Source organism: Acartia tonsa, chromosome 12 (assembly GCF_053477335.1).
Source record: "Acartia tonsa isolate MP-2025a chromosome 12, ASM5347733v1, whole genome shotgun sequence".
Lineage (NCBI taxonomy): Eukaryota > Metazoa > Arthropoda > Copepoda > Calanoida > Acartiidae > Acartia > Acartia tonsa.
In genome coordinates, this window is record NC_137271.1 from 25,663,699 (window position 1) to 25,690,555 (window position 26,857).

Consider the following 26,857-nt stretch of genomic DNA (forward strand, 5'->3'; position numbering starts at 1 on the left):
TTGAATTTAGTATTACATGTGACTTGGTGAAATAAACTGTGGGTCGCGCGGTTATAGTGAATTTAGTTCAGGTTTAGTGTTCCTATAGTACAGCTCAAATATTATAATAGCTAAAATACAGGTATGTTCTTTAGTACAATATTGTGTGTGTGTAGCAAAGGACTTTGTTGACCAATATGATTGTTTACAGCTAGGCTTCTTACAGGTTAAAATTAGGTTATAACTATTTTGAGAGGGGGTACGTCCAACCTTCTGAGAGAATTTCCTCTATGGATTTGAAACCGATTACATCGGCTGGATTGGAAATCTTGTAACGTATTATAGTTGATTTCCTACGAATATGAAAATAAAAATCATAAAATTAATACTAAACAAAAAACGAGGCAACAAAACAACTCGCTTTCTTGTTTGGTCTTCTTTTAATTTTACTTGGATCCCCTAGTGGCTAGGGAGAAGGGAGTGACTTTAGACCTTTTTTAAAGTAGAAAGTTTCAGTTTTGATATTGTAACTTTTGGTTGTTTTATTCGTGCGTTGGTTGTGTTTTTTTTTACAGGCTTGTATTCTAAAAAACTCATGATTTAATAAGATTCTACTTATATGTTTATGTCTACGTTTTAAATAAAAATAGAGTTGTCCTATCGATTTTAAACTGGCATGGTGATTCCTGTAGTAGTTAAGTGTGATTTAGAAAGCGCAGCAACTCCATTAAAAGTTTCAGAATGCCTACGTCAATTTAAAACATGTTGTTTTTTACTTTTTTGACAAAAATGTTTAATGTGATATAATTATCCTATTTATCTGCTTTTTGGAATACTGATTCCAAGGACAACATAGCACAATGTTTAAGCGAAGCTTCTCAATCAAGTCCTAAAAAGGCAAGTATGTCTTTTAATAGTACTCGGTAAAAAGAAGTTTGGCCACAAATTTACTTACAATTTGTTTATGCTTACACATTTATATTTTGCTTATTCAGTTCTGACACTCTACAAGTGTTAATGTTCGCGTTTCTTACCATTTTTAAGCTAATTTTTTTATATAGATTACTTTTATTACCGAAAAATTGTAATCTATTTTGTTTCTCTTTTATCTCCTTGAATGAGAAGAAATTAAAACCTAAATATCATCTAACAAGAATAAACACGTCAAAAGATGGTTGAATATATATATACATAGATGTAATAAGAGTAATTAAAAGATATAAAAAGTGAAAGACAGAGAAAAAGATAAAGAGAGAGATGAAGAGAGAGAGAGTGAGAGAGCGAGAGAGAAAGAAAGAGGAAGAGTGATGGAAGGAGAAAAAATATAGACAAATAGATAGATATGTAAAAGTAAAAGGATGTCTATTTGTGTGTGTGTGTGTGTGTAGGGAAGGATCTTGCTAAACGCTGAACCAATATGGTTCTCCTTTACAGTGAAGCTGTACAATTTAAAAAAATTAAATAGAGGTTTTACTTCCACCCACCCCCTTCTCTCATGTGACCCTAGAGGCCTCTGGTGACGTATCCGCTAGACTATTTATAAATTGTAAGATAGTTTGTTTTTCCGCTTACAACAAATATACAAATATAGCTTTTCATTTTTTTATTCTAAAAACTTCACAAAGGTCCTGGGATTGTTTAGATTATTGAATATATTTTTTAAGTCAATCAATAGAAAAGGAATAGACTTCATTTTTGATAAGAAGAAAGTATGAAATAGAGACTAGCTTAGTGTATGAAGGGACTAAATAAAAGGATTATTACGGTCCAAGCCAACTCAAGCCAGTATTCCAGGGAGGGAGAGGACATTATTACAAAGTTTTATAATTAACGTTTTTTTATTTGTTGGCTTAACAACTTTGGGGATTTTTCTTAATTTTGATTGGTTGGACATTATGTTGAGTGTTAAAACGTTTCAATCACTAATTGTAATCTACAGAAGGGGTAATTTTGTGTCTCATCATTTGGGATGTATATTCATTTTTCGGCCATTGTCTTATCCCTTTAGAAATTCTAAAAATAGGGTTATAACTAGTGGAGAATAATTTACATATATGGATATGTTATTACTTGGACCTTATAAAGTAAAACTCACAGCGGGCTAAAATAACGATACTCCGTCCCATCCACCCCCTTTACCCCATCGACAAGGGAGGGAGACGACAATGGAGTGTTTAAACACTTGTCCTCAAAGTTTTCAAATAACATTTTCTTATTCGTTGGTTTTTCAAATTTGGGGACTTTTATTGAATTTGATGAATTTCTTCATCAAGTTGAGTGTCCAAACGTTTCAACCACTAATTGAAATCTAAAGAAATGGTAATTTTGTTTAATTGGAAATGTACATTAATTAATCGGCCATTGCCTTATCCCTTTAGATCCTTGGATTGCACCCTTAAATGTAAAGTAGTGTATAAAATTTAACCAGATATTTCTGCAAGAAACTCAAAGTCAAGCGGTGTGCATTCTTTTCCGCAAAATAAAATTTGTTTCAAATATTCAGAACCAGGTTTTTGTCCTTGCTAACCGCTGATTTACTTGGTTATATTTTAGAACATTTACAGAGTTCACGTAATGGTTTTAGGCTATGTTATTTTTAAGTATAAGTCTTTAGGATGGATTTAGGCTATTTTTTGCTGTCTTTCTTACTCTTTCGAATAGAAATACCTTGCTATGGACGCAGCTGCCTTTTATCTAAATAGTACCTCCCATGATTCCCTTTCATAATAAATTATTTGCTACAAGAGGCTGCACTCTTAGCATCTAAGAGCTCTGTATATAAGAAATGTATGAATATAGCCTAAAACCAATCTTAGATACAAAAATTAATTAGCAATAAGCCTCACACAATCGAGTGACATATGAAAAACTTCCATAAAATGGAGAACTTAATCGGTTCAGTAGTTATCTAAATTTTAAAATATAAACAAAAAACCTTACTAATTTATGTAATAGAATGGTCCCTTTTGTAAAAATAATACATCAAACAAAATTGGCAAAATGTGAATTGTGCATGTGATAGCACAGTGATAGCAACACAAAAAAGGATTACTCACTTTTCAAGAGTATGTGATATCAATTAAGAAAAACAAATAGTAGAACAATCGATGTAGTATTACATGGATGTTGCACCAGATTTTCATGTACTCTGATAATGTAATTCGCAGCTGGATAAAATAACGATACCTGTCCCATAAACACATTTTACCCCATCCCCATACCGAATGAACGAACTGACCAATAAATAAGCACCATATTAACAACCTAATATTGACGACAAAATTAGCCCTGTCAATGTATCCACGTATTCTATATCCAATAGTAGAATAGGACAGACAAATATCATGATAAGAATAAATGAAACTTTGCTATGCATGATTTTTCGATAAGGCTGAGAATCTTATATAATCCTGCGGATATTAATTAGCTTCGAAATGTTAAACACTTTTTCTTTCATGGTAAATTTTTCTATTAAAAATTGTTCAAATTTCTGACTTGTCTGAGAAGTAACGGTAATGGTTGTAAAGTAAAAATCATAGAATAAAGAGGAATCAGAAATGAAAACATCATTAACATAGTGACTTTGGACTCTAAGTTATACTGGTCCCAAAAATTAACTCTTTAACTTGACTTTTGGGACTTTTATTTAACCTTGATTCGGTATTAAAACCAGCAGAATTAATAATTTTCACCTAATGATTTAAAAAAAAACAGGTGTATTTTTATTTGTCATATTTAGGACTGTACATCAACTTATTTCTTAAGAAACCAGATAGAAAAAAAACATTTTCAAAAATGACTAAAAGTTATAAAAAAAAAATTCTCTTGATAAAACTTAAAACTTCGATTGATTTATAAAAATTTGAACTTTTTTTATGTATAACGGATATAATATCTTTAATAGTTAAATGCAGGAATAAGGTATAACCAACAAGCAAAATAAATCTAAAAAAATATTTGGGGGGCAAATGGAGAGGTCGTCAATTTAACGATGTGTTGCCCCCCAACGACAGCTGAAAAACACGTATAGGTTTCGTGATTTTCTTCCGAATTAATTTCGTTATTGGTATGAGCTGAGTTAAATGTATATGGTTATATTAACCCAAAATGATAGATTGCCTACAACCAAGGCCTTTAAATCAAAGAAGAATATATGATCTATCAGTACATATTACATTTTCATCAATTTTGTAACTTTATTAAAAGCCATGAGAGCATTACCCTCGGTTTTTATTGAGGCCAGTATTATGTAGGTCAAATATTCTACCTGGATTCTTATCTATACTTGACAAGGGTGCAAGGGCGTGCACCTGGGGGGTAGTGGTGTAAACACCATTCACATTTTTTTATGGGGGGGGGATGGTTAATACTTGCATGGAGCAGTAAACCAACTGTAAATAATAGTTCTTTATCGCATCGTAATATAGACAGCTTACTACAAATATTAAAGTATAAGAATACAATCAGTTTTGGTAGCCCATCGAGCCGAAGTCCCGGGTTAAAAACTTGTATTAATTTTATGATTTTAATTTAAATATTCGTAGAAAATGGTCTGGCCTAAAACCACCCAAAGACTCTAATCTAAAAAATAAATAGCCAAAAACTATCCGGGGACCTATGTTCAGTAGTTATCGAAATCTTAAGCTACAGACAAAAAAACTTTTTACTTTATATCATACGATTAGCTCTTATTTTTTTGGTAATTTTTTTTGTATTTTATAAATATCCTAATTTAATATGCTTGAAAAGTGTTAAATTGTCGTTTTTATTACTTTCAAAGATCACCCAAAAATTATCTCGTGATGGTTATGCAAGTGGCTTCGTCTCATGCATTTAGGGGCAACAAGAAAAAAATTATCAGTAAATAATCCTTTTAGAAAAGTAACAGGATGTGTATCTGCTAATAACTGCTAAACCGTTATAGTTCTCCTTTAGAGTAAAGCTTCTTTTAGGTTTTGGAAAGGTTAATAATTTTAAAACCAAAAGCTGTTAGAAGAACATAAAACAGAAACTTTATTTTTCGAGAATAGGGAGGGGGGGGGGGGCCGGGGGGGCTGTTTACCACCCAAGAATAAATTCTTTGTTATTTATCGCACATCGTATTATAGACAGCTTTCCATGGATATCGATATGAAAATTATAAGATTACAACCAGTTTTAGTTAGATCCTAGCTAACTAAACTTATAAAGATTTCATGATTTTTATTTTTATATTCGTGGAATATTATAAGTAATACGCCGTAATTCTTAAGACTGCGACTTTTTTGAACTCGATAGGAGATGATGGGACTTACTGACTAACCCAAATTATTGAGTAGTACTTAACTTATACCTACTTTTTAAAAATTTTTTATTTATTACCAGACAAAATGTTTCAAGCAATATTTTTTTTAGCTGTGCCTATATTATGCGCTTTAAATGTCAAACCGTGCGATGAGATTTAGCCCTTTGAGCACGGCAAATATATTTCTGGTAAATTTGCTTTTAGAAATATTGGGTTTAAATCTCATGAAAAAGGTTTTAATAGCTAAAATGAAAAATTATAAGGTTAGAACCAGTTTTGTTGGCTCCGAGGAGCCGAAGTCCCGGGCTAAAAAAACTGGTATTTATTTTATGATTTTTATTTTATTATTCGTAGAAAATTGTCTGTAATGCGATGCTATACATGATTTTTCATTATGACTGAGAACCATTTCTAATTCAGCGGATATTAATCGATTTGAAAGACATACTGAAATATTAATTACTAGCGGTTTCGCCCCTAGCCTCTAGGGGCTTTGCCCTATGAAGTAATGGGAATTCAACCCTCCTAAATAGAAATATTAAAAAAAGTTATTCTTTGTTTAATTACTCTAACCCAGGTTGTGCGCTGTAAGCACAAACATTTCAATTCGTAAAAATTAAACCCAGGTTGTTTGCCGTATACACAAAAATTTCAATTCGTAAAAATTAAACCTAGGTTGTCCGCATACATAAAAATTAAAATTTTCAAAAAATTTTTTTTGGGGGGTGCGGGATTCATGGTGGCTTCGCCCCATGTTCCAATAACTGGTTTTTGTTTACAAAATAATTATAAACCTGCCTAGGACTTATGAAAAGCTATTTGTAAAGGAGAGCGATATAAGTTTTCGATTTACGAGATCCTTCGGTACAAACAGATATCCTGTTACTTTTATACAATATTATTTTTTATTTCTCATCAATAAAGGGTTAATGAGCATAAATAGAAATCTATATAGAGCGCACGGCATTTCTTTTTAGTCAAGGAGGGGGAATAAGTTGGTCTAACAAAAAGGAGAAATTATTTTCCACTATGCCTTCGAAACCGATTAATATCCGCTGGATTACAACCGGTTCTCAACCATACTAAAGAATCATGTATAGAATCGTGCAGACAATTTTCCAAGAATATATAGATGAAAATCTTTTCTACACCTATAAGAAGCCTAACTGCAAAGGATAGCCATATTGGTCCAACGGTTAGCAAGATCTTTTGATGTAGAATAGAGACACACAGGCAGAGAGACATCATGTAACTTTTATACAAAGTAGCTATACGCCCATAGAGTCCTCTAGTGGCACTTTAATTTTTTTTTTATTTCAAATATGTAATTATTATCTATTTTGCCTGTACGTAAATTTTTTTCTCGATTTTTTTGTGATTTCTCTTGGGAGGAGGGTGGTACCCTCCCCCAAATAGTTATAAACCTTCCTGGGACCTATGAGGGGCTACCTTGTTAAGGAGAACCCGATCGGTTCAGGTGTTAGCGAGATCCTTCTGTGCAAAAATACACACAAACATACAGACAAACACACATCCTGTTACTTTATTATAAGGATATATCTGCACCAATAGTTTTTGGTTATTGTGATTTTAAGCCTTTTATTACTCTGCGTATTACAAACATCCTATTACATAACGAAGTATTTTTTTTTGTCTGTAGCTTAAGATTTTAAAAAATACTCGAGTACTCCGTCTTAGGGAAGCTTCATAGTCTTAGGTCCCGGGGGGGGGGGGGGCATTGGCTATTTCAATTTTAAAATGAAGTCTTAGGATGGTTTTAGGCTATTTTTCTGTAATTCTCTACAAGTTCGAATATAGAGCCCTAGAGCTGCTAGTGTAGCAGCCGCTAGTAAATGGGAAAAAGGGTTTTTGGATGTAATCGTTCTTGGTTGAAAAATTATCAATTGTATCAATTTAAAGCATATAGAAAATACGTGGATATTATGACAGAGAAAAATTGTCGTCAATTTAAGTTGCTAACATGGAACTCATTTGTTGATTAGTTCGTTCATCCAGTAGGAGGGGAGTAGCTGGGGTAAAGGTGGTTTCACTTTATAAGAGAACATGAAAATCTGGTGTAACATCCAATTAATAATAAATCTGATATCTTTTTTAACCTTTGCTGGTGGCTCTCAAAGGAGTCCTCACGACAAAGATTGGGGACCAACATTAGGAAAATAATCCTTGGCAGTTTCCTTTAAAGTGCCTAGTCGAGCACAGAAATCTTCCCCTTTATTTTGAAATAAATTAGATATGAAGGGGGGAGGGATGAGTAGATTATTTTACTTAAGGTCAGGTTATATTGAGTACTTTGTAGCCCAATAGGGCTAGGGCACCGCATGTATATATTTAAAATTAAAGATGTATGGGTTCTCAATAGACACTGTAATATACATTTACTCAATTCATTTTATTGTGTAAGTCGTTCTAGAATACATATTTTTTTACAAGATAAAAAAATTTGTTTAAGAAAATTTGTTTAAGAATCATATCGGTTTCCAAGATCTTTGAGTACAAACAATGAAAATACTACTCTTTATTTATCAGAATATATATCCATACCCCTATGCTGAATATGAATTGAAGAAGAAAGCTCAAAATGAAATGCCATCGTAGCCAAAGATTCACGGATTTTTAATATAAAAAATGGTATATTTTAAATTATAAAGGAACTAACTTAAAATAAAAGTAACAGTATGTATGTTTGTCTGTAACGAAAGATCTCACAAACAACAGGATCAATATTGCTCTTCTTTACCGAAAAGTTTTTCGAATATGGCTTCGAAACCGATTAATATCCGTTAGATTATAACTGGTTCCAAGCCATACTGAAAAATCATAAACATATTATATTGTGTTACAGCCAATTTTCCACAAATAATGAATAAAAATGATAAAATTAATACAAGTGTTTAGTTTAGTTAGCCTGGATCTTCGATCCCAATGGGGTTAAAAAAAACTTGTTATAACCTTATAATTATTCATTTTAATATCCGCGGAAAACTGTGTTGCGATGAATAAAGTTTTTTTTTGATTAAGATAACAAATTCTTTTTTTTCTCAACTTAGGACAGTTAGGTCATCAAATTATAATTGATGTAGAATCTTTTATTGGTCAGTTTGTTCATTCATTAGGAGGGGAGGGAATGGAGTGGATGTGGTGGAAGGGAAGAATCGTTATTTCAGCCCACCACAAGTTTCACTTTTTTAGAGAACATGAAAATCTGAGGTGAATTCTTTAAAAAATCTGCCTCACTAAAATCAGTGAGGCTCTCTAAAAATTTAGAGTGGATAATTTTGCCTCACAAAAATTTTTAGTGAGGCAAAAGTTTTTTTAAAGAATTCACTTCTGGAGCAAGATTCAAGTAATAATAAATTCCTTTGTACCATGGTGTACCATTTGTTGTTTGTATATTAATTAAGGTCAGGTAGGGTTAGAATGTGGATGGGGGGGGGGGGGGGTGGGTTATGAGTGCTCAACTTGAACTTTGTGTGATTGCGCGCTGAAATGTCTCTCAGCATAGTATTATAATCGATATATAATTCCTTGGATGCTGCACCAGATTTTCATGTACTCTATAACATTATACTCCCAGTCGAGTAACGTAATACCCCATCCACCCCCTTTACCCCATTCCTCCCCTTACTGGATGGTCGAACTGACCAATAATGAGGTCATATTAGCAACCGACAAATTTTCCTTTGTCATTAAATCCACGTATTCTATATCTATTCGTAATATATATTATACATATATGCTGAAAGCGCCCAGCCCAATTTTTTTCATTTTTTAATTTCTGCGTTTGGTTGTCAGTAATTTTTTTACTACTGTCGTGAATACATTAAAAAAAACTTAGTTTATCATTCATTTTCAAATATTAAAGTTCAAAAGTTAAAAGCAACACAAATAATAAATACAGAAAAACAAGGACGACAACATCCATAAAAGTTTGAAATCGATAGGACAATTCTAAAATGTCTAAATTAACGATAAGAGCTAACAGTTACCTAACCGTTACGGACGGACGGAACGTTCGTAGTTATAGAAAAGCTTCGCTTTTCAAAATTTATTACTCCAAGCAAAGCTAATTTTTTAAATTCGAAATGTTTTTTTTATAGAAAAAAAATAGGAACCTGTGGTAAAATAGAATTTCTATTTTAAAATATAATTTAATTAGCTGATATATCTCTCTATATCTTCTGAAATTTCCCTCACTCATGATCAAATATTCTGTAATTTACTTTGTCTGTCTGTCCTTCTGTCTGTCAGTCAATACTGAGATAAGGTTATTGTATTTTCTATGTATGTAGAAAATTTGATTTACAAAGCCTGCAAGCTCTCAGAATGTACATATTAATAGAGTTGGCATAAAGTGAAATTAAATAAAAAATTACTAAAGAAATCTATTCTGTGTTTTATGTCCTTTAAGATTTTGGAAACCAACTTTAGTCAACATTTTTAGTAAAGCCTTGTACAAGGTTTTGAGCTATTTTTCTGTTTAGGTTGAATTAAGAAAATGATTGGTAAGTTCAGACAAATAATTCATTTTTGGCCCCAGGTAAAATATATTTCATTATTTAAACAAGAATGACAACATCCATAAGTAGCGAAGCATGGGGGAAAATGTGAAAAATATAAAAATAGCCTAAAACCTGCAAAAAGCTGTCCGAATGCAATGAATGTTTTATATTTTATTATGAATATTGACATGAAGTCTAAGCCTTCTATCTTAAATAACAGCCGAGAAAATCTTATTTTCTCATAGCATTACGGACGGACTGTCGGACAGAGAAAGTGAATTATAAATAGTTTTGCTACTAAAAATCATTCAAAGTGCCTAATCGAGCACAGAAACCCAGCCCCTACCAATAACGAAATTAATTCGGAAAAAAATCACGAAACCTAAACGTGTTTTTCAGCTGTCGTTGGGGGGCAACACATCGTAAAATTGACGACCTCTCCATTTGCCCCCCAAATATTATTTTAGATTTTTTTTCGCTTGCTGGTTATACCTTATTCCTGACAGAAACCTATTATTTTGTATAAATTGAAAATTAGGTTAGGGGGAGGAGTCTTATATTGCAGGTTTAAGCCCTTCAGGGCTAAGGCCAAAGAATAAAAACTACTCCCCCCTTATTTTCAATTTGGAAAAATTACTTCTTTCAAATGAAAATAATTATGTTAGAATAGGTATTTCTCGCATCGTATTATAAACAGGTTTCCGCGGATATAGAATGTACAATTATAATATTAAAACCAATTTTTTTTTTAGCCCCGAGGTGCAGAAGGCACGGGCTAATAAAATGGCTTTAATCTTATAATTGTTCATTTTTATATTCGTAGAAAGCTGGATATAAAACGATGCTAGACATAGTTTTTTCGTATGGATGAGAACCGGTTCCTATCCACCGGATTCGAAGGAATACGAGAAAAAATCTTAATATTATATATTTTCAAATCATTTTGCCTTTTGCTTTTTATTAGTAGTTCATAAAACACAATTTTAAAAGCAAAGCTTTTTATATAATTAGGGTCGGTCTATCTTTCCGTACGTCCATAACTGTTAGCTCTTTTCGTTGATTTAGACATGTTAGAATTGTCCTATCGATTTCAAACTTTGCAGGGTGATTCCCTTAACAGTTAGGTACAATTTAGAAACCGTAGCAACTCTATAATCGTTACCAGAAAATCCGTACGTACATTAAAACATGTTAATTAACAACAATTTTTGTGTGTGATAGAATTATACTATTTATCTGATTTTTGGAATACTGATTCCTATTACAACAAGGTACAATGTTATAAGCGAAGCGTCTCTATAATAAAGTCCTAAAATGCAACAGTATCCTGTTTTTAAACACTTTTGCAACAAATTTACTTACAATTTAGTTCATACTTATACATTTATATTCGGCTTTTTCAGTTCTGACTTTCTAATGTTCGTTTGTCCTATTGTATCAGAGCTTAGCTTTCATGGATGATGTCATCCTTGTTTATTTACAGTTTAGTTAGTTTGTTATTTTTATACTTTTTTCAAGTGCATTATTTAAATTTTCTAAATTACAAATTTTGTTTTAGATTTTATCAACTTGTATTGTTTCATTGTCATATCTGTGCATTGGTCTTGTTAGGTCAGTAAACCAAATATTTTTAGAATTTAAGCTACTCTATAAATTTTTATGTCAGTAAGACTAGTATTCCCTTGTCTTACAAACGTCGTGAGTTTAGGAAGATTTCTTGAGACACAGTGGAATGGGTTCTATCTGTCCCTCTAACCGACGATGGACCAATTTGACTCCTCTTTTTTAGGAATATCTGTACTAACCATACCACGGTTTTAGTCTATTTTCCTGATTTCCCCCTCCCTAGAAACTAGGGGCGAAGCAACTAGTAAACAATATTTAATTTAGGTCATGGGCTTCCACTTCTGTACCTTCATTTAATTTAAAAGGTAAACAACTAAATTTACAAATTTAATCATCTGTACAAAAAAATAGTTTGAAAAAATTTGTGTCTTTACATATAATAAAACTATTGCTATAACATTATTTAATTTCTCACATTAAAATAGTTTTGAGGGTTTTCCCACAAAATGCCTGTTGAGTACTGAAAATTCCCTCCTTCCCTTTTTAAAGAAGATAAATCAAAATGATAGGGGGATGGAGTGTTAGTTTATCTACTAACCTATAGAATGCCCTAACCACTGTGAGGCTACCTATTGTAACCTAACCTAAACTGCGCTAAAATAATAAACAAACAAACAAAAAACTAAAAAACTACCCTTTGCTTATTTCAATTAAATTTTTTTATGGGTTGCAGTGCTCAACATCCACTTTAAGGGAACACACCCAATATTTTCAGAATAGAATTGCATGTTAAGCAATGTGTTTAATTTTTGTTAAGAAATAAATAATGGAACCGTGAACCCTGATGCTTTGGAGAATGCTCCCCTTGACATTGATATTATTTCATGGATAGGTAAACCTTTTTAATACCTATATTTACGACAACTTTTACTACACAGAAACTTCCAATTTTCAACAATTAAAAACATCCCCCCTCTCGGGTGGGTTCGAACCAGCAACATATGAGTAATGTCTCCATCAGTCTATGGTTGAGCTATAAGAGACACTCAATTTCATATCATGTGAAAAAGATAGGGACAAACAATATTTTAAATTATGAAAAGCACAGCTATTCTACATATAACTAAGGAATGTTCAACTTTTCGGCCTCATATAACCATCCAACCGTCAATTACGGTTTTTTCACTCAAACCAATTTCTGGTTTACGAAACTTATTTTTTTTATGAAAAACTTTTTTAACAGAGTCTGAAACCCAGCTGGGCTGTATTCCTACGGGGAACCATCCCTGCTTGGTTCAATAATCTTTCCTAAACATTGCCTGATCTAAAATAGGAACAAAATATATTATGTTCTCCATAAAAGTTTGTTTATCGTCTAATTACTAAAGTTTCTAATTATCTTTTCTTTTTCTTGAAAATGGCAAGGTTGCGTTGATGTTGCTCTAACATTTTTTATATTCAATTTTAGTTTCTGGGCCGCCAATTGGAGCTATCATCGGTTCTACCCTAGTCTCATTTCCCTTGAGATTGTTTGGACGCAAGGCTACACTAATCATTGCAGGTAATGGATGTAGAATATAAATGGATACTATGACAGGGGGAATAGAAAAAATCGTAATTTAGCTTCTAATAAGGACCTCATTTATGGGTTAGTTCTTTCATTCAGTAAGAGGGGAGGCTTTAGGGTAAAGGTGCTGTATAAATATTTTAGCTAGCAGCAAGCATCACTTTATCATAATACATTAAAATTTGATGAAATTTCTGAGTAATAATATATCGATTAGAGTGTAACTTTTTCCTTTGAATTTTAATTTTGGAGAGTTGTATTTCTCTCCTAAAAATAGAATAATAGATGAACTATTTTTTTTTACAGGAACAGCATTTCTGACAGGAAATGGGTTGATTGCTAGTGGGGGCTGGGCAGCTGCCGATACAGCTGTTGGGCTGCTTCTAGCTGGCAGGGTCATCCTGGGTCTCTCTGTAGGTATGTCAGTTTTTAGCTTCTGATATAGCTGTTGGGCTGCTTCTAGCTGGCAGGGTCATTCTGGGCTCTCTCTAGGTATGTCAGTTTTTAGATTAAGATACAACCCTCAGATTTGGCTCAGTGGTTTAGCGTCCGCTTATCTGTTGGGGAGATGTCGGGTTCGAGTCCCCAGACCGCATCAATACTAAAGATGTAAAAATTAGTACCTACTGCTGCTCTTTCAGGCGTTAGAGATTTGAAGTAAGAGTAGGGGGGAAGCCTTTGTCCTAAATCAGGTATGCATGGGTGGTCCTTGGCATGTTACACTAGTGATCGAAAAACTTTGCTCAGTCATAGGTTGACTGAAAAGTCCCTGTGGACTAGCATTTTGCAGTAGCTAGCTAGTGTGTTAGTGGCGTTTGTTAGTTCATCTACTGGGAGTCATCCTTGAATACTAGGTTGACTGAAAAGTCCCTAGGATTTGATGTGACTTCATTGTGTCGTTGTCATAACAGCGCTACGTCCTGTGCCTTGGTTGCATTAAAAGTCGCAATAATATCATGACAAAAATCACGAAACCTTAACTCACCATCCATAAGGTTGAAGTGTAAATTACCCACAAGCCCTAATTAAAGTGTCAAGAGAAATGATGGAAAGGATGCAAACTTGAATCCGCGTCATACCAAAGACGTTAAAAATGGTACCTACCTGCTCTGTTCGGCACAGGACATCAAAGAGTTTAGTAGGGGGAATGCCTTGGCCCCAAACAGGCGCAACTCACTACCATGCACAGTTAGGATCTCCAGACAAGGATCGTGCAATCAAAGGGTTGGTTGTCTGTAATGTATTGTACCACGGGTATGAGGTGAAGGACCAAGAGTCTGGCCTTGAGTCCAGGTGCAACTCACCCACACGACATTAACATTAACATTAGATTAAGAAACAACTGTTGGGCTGCTTCTAGCTGGCAGGGTCATCCTGGGTCTCTATGTAGGTATGTCAGTTTTTAGAATTAAGATACAGGTGTTGGGCTGCTTCTAGCTGGCAGGGTCATCCTAGGTCTCTCTGTAGGTATGTCAGTTTTTAGCTTCTTATATAGCTGTTGTGCGCCTTCTAATTTATGACAAAGGGTGGGGATAAAGGGGGTGTTTACCCCCTTAAAACTTTGAAACTTCTTATTTCTCCCAACCCCTTAAAAAATATGGGGAGAGGTTTTAGCATTGTTTTGTCAAGTTAAAGTATTTTGTAGTCCATCTTTACTGATCCACTTGTGTCAGTAACAGATAGCTATTAAATGTAAACATGTTAAAGTTGTTGTATTGATTTAAAACTTGGCATGATGACTCCTGTGAGCAACTCTATAATCGTTAAAAAAGGTATCTTTTAACTTTTTTATGATCTTATTATTAATTGATGAAAATATAAATATGTTCCTAAAATTTAATCTGTATTCTAGCATTTTTGCAACTAATTTACATACAATTTTGTTTTGACTTACAAATTTATATGCTCATTTGTCTTACTATCTGGATTTGGGGCTCTGCTTTTATGAATGTTGTCATCATTGTTTTTAAAACAGATTTACAGTATAGATTTATATACAGATAACTACCTGCCCCCCTTTTCCAATGACCTTTTTTGTCTGATAGCAAATTGTTTTCTGCTTCATGGTTGTGTTAATATTCCCGACACTATAGGTTAATTTTAGAAGAAACCATTGAGAGTCGTCACTAGGTCCTTGGGTTGGGGACATACAGTTATTTAACCCCCTCTAGTTTTTTACTCTAATGATTTTCACGTGTGTTCAATTTAGGTTTTTCATGTCCTGCAACTGTGATCTACATATCTGAGACAACTAGCCCGTCCCTGAGAGGAACACTAGGATGTGTACCTGCCCTACAGATGGCCCTAGGTATATGTTGTATATAGCGTCACCTTACAGATGGCCCTAGGTACGAGACAGCGTAAAGTGGCACCAAAAAAATGACGTCATACAATAAAATAACCAATGAGAGGCCAGGAACAATTTTATCATTTGTCAATTACAGTGTATAATGGCCTCTCATTGGTCAACTTTATTGTATAACGTCATTTTGTTTAGTGGCACCGCTATCCTATTCAAATAATAAATTTTGTAATAAGTCTTATTAGAATACAAATGTCAAAAAACTTTTTAAAATCTACATTTTAAAGACATAACACAGGAAAAAAGGTTTCTGAATAAAAGTTCATGTCTCAACAGATATTGTCACCAATAAAGATAAAAATATTTAAACAAAAAAAATATTTAAATAAAAAAAAATAAATAAATAATTTCATTAATTATAAATGAATCAATAATAAAGGCTAAGGTAAATCTTAAATTTTTTTACTTTAATGATTTGACAGTATGAATTAGCTTTCCTCAAATATTGTAATTTTACATAAATATATTTTAGTCCTTTTTCTTCATACATTTATTTCTGGTGATTTTATATTTTATTTCATTGTTTGTAAACACTAGCAGACAAAAACTGTAATGTTTTCCTTCATAACTTGTATAAGACTTTCTTAATTGGAGAAGAAAAGATGAAAAGAAAAGTGCAATTCCTATAAAATTTATGTAATAAATAATTTTTTAATTATGAACTATCATATAACTATCTTTAATAAAGTTACTCCAATATAACCCCAAAAAAAGAAAATATTAACTGACCTTATTGTATAGGTATTCTGATTGGTTACATCATTGGAGCGGCCATATCCTGGAAGTTGGTCACATGCTTCAGTCTTATTCCACCAGTCATACTTATAATAGGTAGTGTATTTAGTATTAAATTTCAGGGATCTAAAGGGATAAGACATTGGTTGATATAGTGATTAATATCTGCACCGATGATACACAAAATTACTCTTGCTGTAGATTACAATTTGTGGTTAAAACCTTGGGACACTTAACTTTATGACAAACCAATCAAAATTCAATACAGTCCCTAAAGTTTTTAATCCATCAAATTAAAAATGTGATTATTAAATTTTTGGGACTAGTGAAAATGAACAGTCCAATGTCCCCTCCCTCCCTGGATTTTAGCAGCAAAGCTACTCTGTACTTAAAATGTACATTGGTCCGTCTCTAAGCAGTGTTTTGAGAAAAAGATATGATTTACTGCTTTTTGAAGTAAACAGCTGATTTTTGTGGGAAGGTTTATACAGTTGTCCTTATTTTTAAAAATTGATTGATTTGAACCTAGTAATAGTGTCTAACTTTTTATCTTTGTGACGTAACAAAAATCCATCTCTTTTTAGGATTTCCTTTCCCACCTCCCCTCTCATCCTTCGATTTTTGTTACGTCACAAAGATAAAAAGTTAGACACTATTACTAGGTTCATTGATTTGTACTTTTTTTTATAGTCATATTTAAGTTAAACGTCAAGATGTCGTACATTGTCAATGTCTAATACCCTAAAATCCCTGATTGCAGGATGTATCCTGATTCCTGAGAGTCCCGTGTGGTTGAATAGTAAGGGTAAACATGTGGCCTCCCTGCAGGCTTCAACTTGGCTCCACCTAACCATTGATAACAAGGACAAACTTGAATCAGGTAGAGAAGTTTTTAAAGGTGAAGCTTTTCTATATTTAGAGTCGGTCCGTTTCCGTAATAATTAGGTAAGATTTAGGTAGCATAGCAACTCTATAATCATTACAAGAAAGTCCGCACGTCCATTTAAAACGTGCTGATTTTAAAAATGTAAATTTTTTTGTATTATATAACTATCCTATTCATCTGATTTTTGGAATAATGATTCCTAGGACAACAATGTACGATATTATAAGTAAAGTACTTTTATAACCAAATCCTAAAAATGGAAGTATGTCAGTATCCTCTATTTATGTAATTTTGCTACAAATGTGTGTATAAATTTGTTTAGACTTACGATTTAATGTTCTGCTTATTAATTCTGACTCTCTACAAGAGTTATTGGTTATTTGTCATTCCTTTTAAGGATGTTGTCAACCTTGTTTTGTCTAATTTGAAACAAAGATGGAATGGAAAGGATTACATCATGTTTAATGGTGTTTTCTCCCAAACCTATTTTTGTACGAACAAAACCCACCCCTTATTTTAATTAAAACATTCTAGCCCCTAAATATTTAAGGGTCTAATTTTGTTCATTACGTTGTGTGTTTTTCTTTAGTTTTACAAATTTATTTGGAAAGCACTGTCAACAGAATGTGATAAAAACCAAGTGATTTTTAAATCAAATTTTATTTTAACTTTTTAGAAGAAGTATACTAGTGGTTATTTGCCCTAGTATTTGCAAACAATTCTCAGTCTACAAAAATACAAACTGGAAAAGAGACAGAGAGACAGATTTTCTACTGTCGAACATGACAGTATTAAATCGACGTTCAATTACAATTATTCATATTGACTATATAGAATCAAATAAAAGTGATCATTAATGACAATTTATCAACAAAACATCAATTGAACCTATCTACTAACAAGGATAAGACAATGCAGAATTCTTGATAAATAATTTTGTTTTAACCATTAGGAAAATTATTAGGAACTAAAGATACTATCTGTGCTGGCAATGGTACCCAAGAAAAGTCTGAAAATGAAGAAGAAGCTGCTAAAACAAGGAGCTTATCATGTTTATTTTATGTTTTTAAAACCATTGTTTCTTTACAAGATTTAATAGCAGCTACGCCCCCTAGAGGCCTTTAGGTGCACTTGATTGAGGTGGGGGTGAAAGAAGTCTACCACACACTTTAAATAGTATTGTTATAATGAAAAAAGATTTTGAACCCTTGTGAAGGAATGTCTAGAAATTTATAATTCTTTTAGGGGCGATTTCTCTTTGAAAGGTGGTAGTCCCCCCCACCACTGTGCTTACTAGACACTTGGGGGGGAAGAATCAACAAGGTTGATAACAACAATTGTAATCAAACAATTCACAAATAACTTTTAATTAAAAAAAAACTGTTTTTTTTTGTTAACAAATTTATGAACATGAGAATTGTTTTGAAGTATTTTGAGTCGACATGTGCTACAGCCCCTTCTTCTCTCACTTATGCTCCAATTTGTTCAAATTTGGTCAGGGGTTAATGTTCTCATTTTTAAGGTAAATATTTAAGATAAAAAGTATGGAACCGAATCAGATTTAGTTCTGCTGGATTTAAACTGAAACTCTATGTATTATATCTTATAACTAGTTGCTTCACCATTAGCCAGGGAAGGCGGGGATGTCAGCCTATAGCCTATAACCACCTCAGGACATGAAGGAATTAATTGAATAATTTTTCATTTTTTATCCGCGGAAAACTGTGTATAATACAATCGAAATATTTTATCTACCTTAGATAATTCTGATTCAAAACCTTAATGGAAAAAGATTGTGTTGTTTTTTAACAAGGATAACAATATTTATGAACATATTCTAAGCGAAGACTAACAAGCCATAAATCAGACAAATAAACAATAATAACTTGAACTTTAGGGTAAATTTAATACTTAATGATAATAGGTTTTGATAATCTTTCTCCCTTCTTTTAGACAGTTGAAATATTTTCTGCTGCTGGGAGTATTGTTGAACCATTTGTTGCCACAGCAGTTGTTGGCATTGTTCAGCTTGTGGCAACAGCAGGTATCTATATAACTATAATTGTTGCCACAGTAGTTGTTGGTATTGTTCAACTAGTGGCAACAGGAAATATCTAACTATTTATATTTGTTGCCACAGTAATTGTTGGTATTGTTTATTTTTGTGGCAACAGCAAGTATCTATCTATCTATATTTGTTAAAACATCATTTGCTGGTATTGTTTAACTAACTAGTGGCATAGTGGCAATCTATCTATTTATATTTGTTTCCACAGCAGTTGTAGTTATTGTTCAAATAGTTGCAACAGCAGGTATCTATCTATCTATATTTGTTGCCACAGCAGTTGTTGGTATTGTTAGAACACAGTAATAGTGTCTGACTGATTATGACGTAACAAAAAAAAATTAGCCAATGAGAGGCCACTATAAATTTTACCATTGGTCAATAACGGCCTCTCATTGGCCAATTTTTTTTGTTACGTCATAATTAGTCAGACACTATTACTGTGTTCGTATTGTTAAGCTAGTGGCAACAGCAGATATCTATCTATCTATATTTGTTGCCACAGTAGCTGTTGCTAATGTTTATATAGTAGCAACAGCAGGTATCTATCTATCTATAATTTTTGCCACGGGAGTTGTTGGTATTGTTCAGCTTGTGGTTACAGCAGGTATCTATCTATCTATATTTGTTGCCACAGCAGATGTTGGTATAGTTTACCTAGTGGCAACAGCAAGTATCTATCTATCTATATTTGTTAAAACATCAGTTGCTGGTATTGTTTAACTAACTAGTGGCATAGTGGCAATCTATCTATTTATATTTGTTGCCACATCAGTTTTTGGTATCATTCAACTAGTAGCAACAGCAAGTATATATTTAGCTATATTTGTTGCCAAAGCAGTTGTTGTTTTTGTTCAACTAGTGGGAACATCTATCTATATTTGTATCCACAGAAGTTGTAGGTATTATTCAGCTAGTTTTAACAGCAGGTATCTATCTATATTTGTTGCCACAGCAGTTGTCAATTTTGTTCAACTAGTGGCAACAGCAGATATCTATCTATATTCGTTGCCACAGCAGTTTTTTTTTGTTCAACTAGTGGCAACAGCAAGTGTCTATATATCTATATTTGTTTCCACAGCAGTTGTTGGTATTATTCAGCTAGTTTCAACAGCAGGTATCTATCTATTTGTACTATTTGTTGCCACAGCAGTTGTTGTTTTTGTTCAACTAGTGGCAACAGTAGATATCCATCTATCTATCTATATTTGTTGCCACAGCAGTTGTTGGTATTGTTCAACTAGTGGCAACATCAAATATCTATTTATCTTTATTTTTTGCCCCAACAGTTTTTAGTATTATTCAGCTAGTGGCAACAACAGGTATATATCTATCTATTTTTGTTGCCACAGCAGTTGTTTTTATTGTTCAGCTTGCGGCAACAGCAAGTATCTATGTTTGTTGTTCAGCTAGTGGGAACAACAAGTATCTATCTATATTTGTTGCCACAGCAGTTTTGGCATTGTTATAATTATCAATTTTTATTTTTAAAGTTTCAATCCCCCTGGTTGATATGGCTGGTAGAAAACCACTTCTTATTATTTCCAGGTAAATCTTTCTATGATAACTATAGGTGAGTCACACAAATAGTAAGAATAGCTAGGGGTAAGTTACACCCTTCCCTTGTTCAACCAAATAGCAAAAGACATGGAAATTTATAATTCTAATTAAAAAAATATTAGTCCATCAGTTTACGAGATCTTATAACACACACTTTAAAGTTTTCTTTTTTTTCAAATACCTTCCATCTTTGTACCAAGTTTAAAAATATGTATTTTTCAGTTCTTTGATGGCGGTTGCGATGGCTATACTAGGAGCTTGCTTCTATATAGGTTAGATATACACATACATAATTAATGCATAGTTTCTCTATATCTATATTATGTACGTCTATTCAAACAATGTAAAGAACAGATGGTTGAATAATATGAGTCTCTATGCATGTTATATTAATTCTCCATTAGGCATTAAATACAAAAAAACATTTAAACATGGATCACTTAAAGATTATCTTATCCATAGACACAGTGTTTCACAATTTTAGGGCTCATCAGTATGGCTCAATTCATTAATTTTGCACATGGCTGGGCTTGAATCAGTAACCCGTAGATTACCAGGCCAACACCCTACCTATTGCTCTATTACCCCATGACGAGTAAGGACTGAAATTTCGACCAGAGAGCTCAACCAGCTTATGATGAGTTTGGGGCCTTGCACTTTAATATTATTGGATGTTTTCATTGAATATTTTTCTCAATGTTTTTGAAAGCTTAGAAGAAAACCTAGGGAAACATTGAAAAATACTAAAAAACATTGAAAAAACAAAATCTAAAAAAATCGCAGCCATGAGCGTATCAGTATCATATTTTTTTCTACCTGTAGAGGAAATATAATCTCAGTGTTTGTGAAATTTCATCTTGTCTTAAAATTCAGGAAAAGAAAAGTTGAGTGAAAATTGTGGATGGCTTCCTTTGGCTGCGGTTATCACTGCTTTTATAGGTAATTTAGTAATGGAAATACTTAAACTAATAGATTAATATTTTAAGCTTGGTGATTCTTATTGACAGAGTTTTTTTTAACCACTCAGAAAATAAATTATTGTTGTTGTTGTTGTAGCCATGATTCTCCGAAGTTAGAACTCAGATGCACACGGAGACTGGAAGTGAGAATCCTTTGGCCAATCTTAGATTGGTAAGCTTCGCGCTTAGCTGATTGTATTCTATGTTACATTACAAGCTGACCCGCGATTCTCGTGGAAGCTACTCAATTATTACATCACCCTGGCCTAAAGTTTTGGCAGGTGTTCCATATTAAGCCACCCTAATTAATGGCACTCTCACATGAGGAGCATGGATGAGGGAAAGCATGGTTAGAGCTGCTAGATTTGTAGAATCCTAACTTCCTACAAATCTCCCCCCCTTACAACCCTAGGGCATCTTAGGGAAGGTTGCGTGATCATAATCTGACAAATTGCGACAGCATTTGTCAACCAAGTGCAAAGTCTATGTGGGGACTTGAACTCGGTTTCTCCCAACCACAGCGTAGTGCGCTAACCACTACACTATGGGACACCCTTAAATTATTGTAGAACATTTGACCGAATCGTTCCAGTAATTTTAAAAACTTCAACATAAAAAGAGAAATATAACTTAAAAATTTATTTTAGGTTTTTCACTTGGCTATGCCGGGATACCTTATCTGGTCATTGGGGAACTTTTCCCTGCAAGGTATTTATTACAGCATATATATAAAATTGGATATCTAGAAAGTTTTCGCACATTTCTATATTTTCATATACAACTAAATTTTCTATGATTTACTCAAACTCTTTTATTGGGAGGGTTCCCCATCGCCTTCTAAATTAAACATTATCTTAGTTATTAATCCCATCATTTGAAAAAAATTTGGTGCTTGCTTACATGTGAAGACCGGAGCACCGAAAACCCCCCCCCCCCGCTTAGTTTTGACAAAAATCAAAAATAAGGGGGGGGGGTAGTTTTTAACCCCCCGCTTAGTTTTGACAAAAATCAAAAATAAGGGGTGGGGGGGTAGTTTTTAACCCCCCCCTTAATTTTGAAGAAAATCAAAAATAAGGGGGGGGTAGTTTTTTCACTGTACAACACGCCAGAAAGTTGAGTGAGGTAAATCAAGTAAATCCAGTATACCAGAGGGGAAACCTTAATATCCCTGTAATAAGGTTCCCTCTGGTATACTAGATTTACTTGATTTACCTCACTCAACTTTCTGGCGTAATGTACAGTGAAAAAACTACCCCCCCCTTATTTTTGATTTTCTTCAAAATTAAGGGGGGGGTTTTGAACAAAAAGTCTTTGCCTTTCCCTGCACTTTTCCTCCTTGCCATTTTCCAGACATTAAAAAACTACCCCCCCCTTATTTTTGATTTTTGTCAAAACTAAGCGGGGGGGGGGGGGTTTCGGTGCTCCAGTCTACCACATGTAAGCAAGTACCAAAAATTTTGTTTATTTTTTTCATTTTTAACATAAAATAGGTTATTTAACCTACTACAGTAAAAAATATCAGCTAATAGCGTTGTAAATATTAACACAGCCAAATAAATTCAACAGAGCAGAAACAATTTGCTAGCAGACGAAAAAGGTCTCCAACACTGGACCCAGGTAGTTGTCCGGTTATACATCTATATTTATAAATTTTTATCTAACATTATCCTTTGTTGTAGTCATAGAAACATGTGTGGTTCTATCAGCTCCATGTTCAACCTTCTCAACCTGTTTCTTACCCTCAAATTCTTCACACAATTGGCCACTGTCACCTCTTATCAGGCTGTCATATGGTAAGTACCTTACTTTATAACAAACTAGCGCCTATGCCCCTAGAGGCATGTTCAATCTTCTCAACCTGTTTCTAACCCTCAAATTCTTCACACAATTGGCCACTGTCACCTCTTATCAGGCTGTTATATGGTGAGTATCTTTCCTTATAACAAACTAACGCCTATGCCCCTAGAGGCATGTTCAACCTTCTCAACTTGTTTCTTACCCTCAAATTCTTCACACAATTGGCCACTATCGCCTCTTATCAGGTGAGTACCTTACTTTATAACAAACTAGCGGCTACGCCCCTAGAGGCCTCTAGGAGCACTTTAGGTGGTGGTTAATTAAATTTGACCCCCCAAGTTTTAGCGTCAAAACGAAAAAGTAATATCCCCCCCTAATTTTTTTTGGAGAGGGGGGGGGGGGTTGCACTCCTTCAAAAAGTTATATATGAGAAGGTACACTAAAAAGAAGAAACATATTGGTTTAGCGGTTTGAGAGATCCTTCTGTACAAATTGACAAACAAACAAACAGACAAACAAATAAAACATCCTTTTACTTTAATATAAGAATTACAACAAATGTAACTTTACACATTATAGAAGCTTTTTATAGTGCCTATAAAAATTATGTCATATTAGCCTACCATATTGCACAGTGCGTATGAAGGTGCTTTGACTTTTGTGTCAGAACCTAAATTGGGACATAGTGCATTTTTTTACCCTAGGTAAGGTAACTTCATTTCACTTTTCAATAAAATCTAAAATGCAGCCGTTTTTGAAAAAAATTAGATTTGAAAATTTCAAGTTCAATTTTCATCCATTAGGAGTTACCGCATAATCATGACAAGAAAAGCAAAGATTATCTATTTAAAATTTTGAACAAGTTTGATTTTATAAAGTTCTTCATAAAACCACTCCTGAATTGAGTTAATTAATGTCTTTTTAATCAGTTGCTTTGCTAAGGTCACGGAAATTCAGCCTTAAATAAATCATATATAGAGAGGTTTTATGACAGACTTTATAAAAGCAAAGTTGTTCAAAAATTTAAATAAATAACCTTTGCTTTTCTTGTAATGATTATGCGGTAATTCCTAGTAGATGAAAATTGAACTTAAAATTTTTAAATCTAATTTTCTCAAAAACGGCTGCATTTTAGATTTTATTGAAAAGTGAAATGAAGTTACCTAACCTAGGGTATACTGGCATGCCATTGGTATTTTAGTCTGTGTATTTGCCGATTATTGGTCATTTGTATTTTATGACGTCATTTTCTTATAGGAACTATCATTATATATGATTTCATAAGTTTTAATTTATTTTGTATATCTTTGTAATATTTCATATAACATGGAAGACTAAAAAACTGAAATAATATCATCATTTTTAAGGTGGTTTGCTTGTGTGAATGTGTTGGGATCTATCGGTGTTTATTTCCTGCTTCCAGAGACAAAAGGAATTTTTCAATTCATTTTCAAAGAATTATAACTTTTAAAATCAGCTGGATGACCATTAAATATTGCCCCTAAAGGCCTCTTGGGGGAGTTTTGATTTTAGTGTATCCCTTAGTGGCTGGGGGAGGTTTGGATTAATTCCCACCGATTTATTCTATCTCATAATATCTTCATCCTGGCGGGATGCCAGCAAACCTGGCTGGCTGGGTCATCCAGGTAAAGAGCAAAAAGATTTTATATTTACGTTAGCGAGATCTTTTTGGACATACATACACACAAACAGACATCCTATTACCTTTAAATAAGAATCCAAAATGAATTAAAAATCTAGGCAAAAAGTTGGAAGAAATAGAGAAGTATTTTATGGGAAAGAAAAAATGAAAACTGATTAATAACCGCTGGATTAAAACCGGTTCTTGGCCATACTGAAAAATCATGTATAACATCATATTACAGACAATTTTGACGAATTTTAAAATAAATAATCATAAGATCAATATCAATTTTGTTAGCCTGAGCCTTCTATTCCTTTAGGGCAAGCAAATCTGGTTTTAATCTTATTTTTTATTTTAATATCTGCGGAAAGCTGTCTATAATACAATGCAATAAATAACTATTATCATATTTTAAGTTGTACATTTATGTAATAATATATAACATTTTTATGAACCTAGCCATATTTATTTTAATGTAATATAAAAATATTTTAATAAAGATTTATCAAAAAATATTTTTTTTTCTTTAAGTACTTACAGGTTGATTGTTAAAACTTGCTAAAAATTGAAATCTATATTACATATCAAGATATCAAAATGACCAACCAAAGTTCCACAAAAACAAAACAAAGAAAATATTTTTGATAGGAAGCAAAATTGACAATAAACTAAAAGATTTTTATGCGCTCTATAATTTTAATTGCTTTTTTAATACTTTTACTTTTAAATAAACATAAAAAATAAGTCAATTCATTAGGTTAAACATTTTAATATGAAAATTAGTGGGAGAACTTTTCAGCTTTTGCTGTACAGTCCATTTAAGTCATAAGGAAACTTTAAGTAGAGGGGCAGAATTGTTCTGGGATGGGGGAGTCCATAGAATATCGTCTTCCAAACAGAGACATTGAAATTAAACCAGGCATTTCTGTTCCACTAATGCCTAAAAAATATATGATAATATTAATTTTAACAGGGCTCGGCAGCTGCACGACAGCCGCTTTCTAGTAAGGGATATAAACCTTTTACAATTTCAAAAGTGAGCTGGATGCCTAATCCTGACCCAAATATGACAATTCCCCTTTTAAATTTTTCTTTCAAAGCATCCAAAAGGGGTTTAAATCTTTTAGTGACAATTCTATTTATTAAGTGATATTGTCTGTAAGTCAGTAACGTTGAACTCTCAGCTGTTTAAATAAACTGTAAATTTGTAGTAACTTTATTGTTAAAGGAATCTTTTAAAAGGATGTAAGGAAGAAGAAATAAATTAAATAATAATAAACACCTAAAACACCATCTGGAGAAATATTAACAAACTCTGGTTTCAATTCAACATTATCAAAAAGAACCTAAAAATAATATATAAATGTACAAAAACCAGGGCTGTTTATTATACTAGTCCCTAAAGTTTTATATTTTTCTTATTCGTTGACTTTGGGGACTTTTATGGAATTTTGATTGGTTGGTTCATTAAGTTTAGTGTTAAAACGTTTCAACCATTAATTGTAATCTTCAGAAGGAATAATTTTGTGTATCATCATTAGGGATGTACATCAATTTATCGAACATTGTCTCTAAAATATTCAGTATCAATATTTATAGAATAGGGTACATTGATTTCTTACAAACAGCTAGACCAAATTTTTTAAGGATCCGGAACAGGCTTTAAATGAATCCTGCAGGAAATATACCACTCTTACTGCTATAATTATGAGCTTATTTTAGGCACAAAGTTAGAATGCCAGTAACTAATTATATTTTTACAATAAATCTAAATTTTATAGAGATTTTGACTTTGAAAATGGGTGTTTTTAATGTAAAAATGTAATTAGCTAAAGGCATCCTAACTTAATAAGCTCACAATTTTGCCTCTAGCTGAGGTCATTTAATATTGAAATTTCTGTAACTGGAAAACTTTCAAAAATTTTAATCCTC

The 26,857-nt window shown here is 33.0% G+C and overlaps 2 protein-coding genes across 6 annotated transcripts in view; one reads left to right on the forward strand and one right to left on the reverse strand.

The window, feature by feature from the left end:
- Positions 1-25,235, forward strand: LOC145334676 (trehalose transporter 1-like protein). Of its 5 annotated transcripts, none has more exons than XM_080180234.1 (20): positions 1-121; positions 9,766-9,821; positions 11,342-11,394; positions 11,674-11,714; positions 12,167-12,241; positions 12,818-12,910; positions 13,223-13,333; positions 15,126-15,224; positions 16,020-16,109; positions 16,774-16,893; positions 17,852-17,936; positions 18,325-18,421; positions 18,853-18,943; positions 20,458-20,512; positions 20,747-20,796; positions 21,398-21,463; positions 22,131-22,191; positions 23,163-23,276; positions 24,648-24,710; positions 25,040-25,235. In XM_080180234.1, exons 2-20 carry the CDS (start codon positions 9,780-9,782, stop codon positions 25,089-25,091), a joined length of 1,458 nt encoding a protein of 485 aa, XP_080036360.1. In that variant the 5' UTR covers positions 1-121; positions 9,766-9,779; the 3' UTR covers positions 25,092-25,235. The 5 variants fall into 5 exon arrangements, with proteins under 5 accessions (XP_080036360.1, XP_080036364.1, XP_080036362.1 ...); XM_080180238.1 differs by having other exon boundaries at positions 17,864-17,936; XM_080180236.1 differs by having other exon boundaries at positions 51-71.
- The window catches only part of LOC145334675 (pantetheinase-like), an 18,507-nt gene continuing 16,706 nt past the window's right edge, over positions 25,057-26,857 (reverse strand). The window contains exons 18-19 of the mRNA XM_080180233.1: positions 26,208-26,271; positions 25,057-25,865 (exon numbers count right to left, since the gene is read on the reverse strand). Of these exons, the coding sequence (XP_080036359.1) occupies positions 25,762-25,865; positions 26,208-26,271 (168 nt within the window). The 3' untranslated portion in view covers positions 25,057-25,761. The remainder of the gene's footprint in view (positions 25,866-26,207; positions 26,272-26,857) is intronic.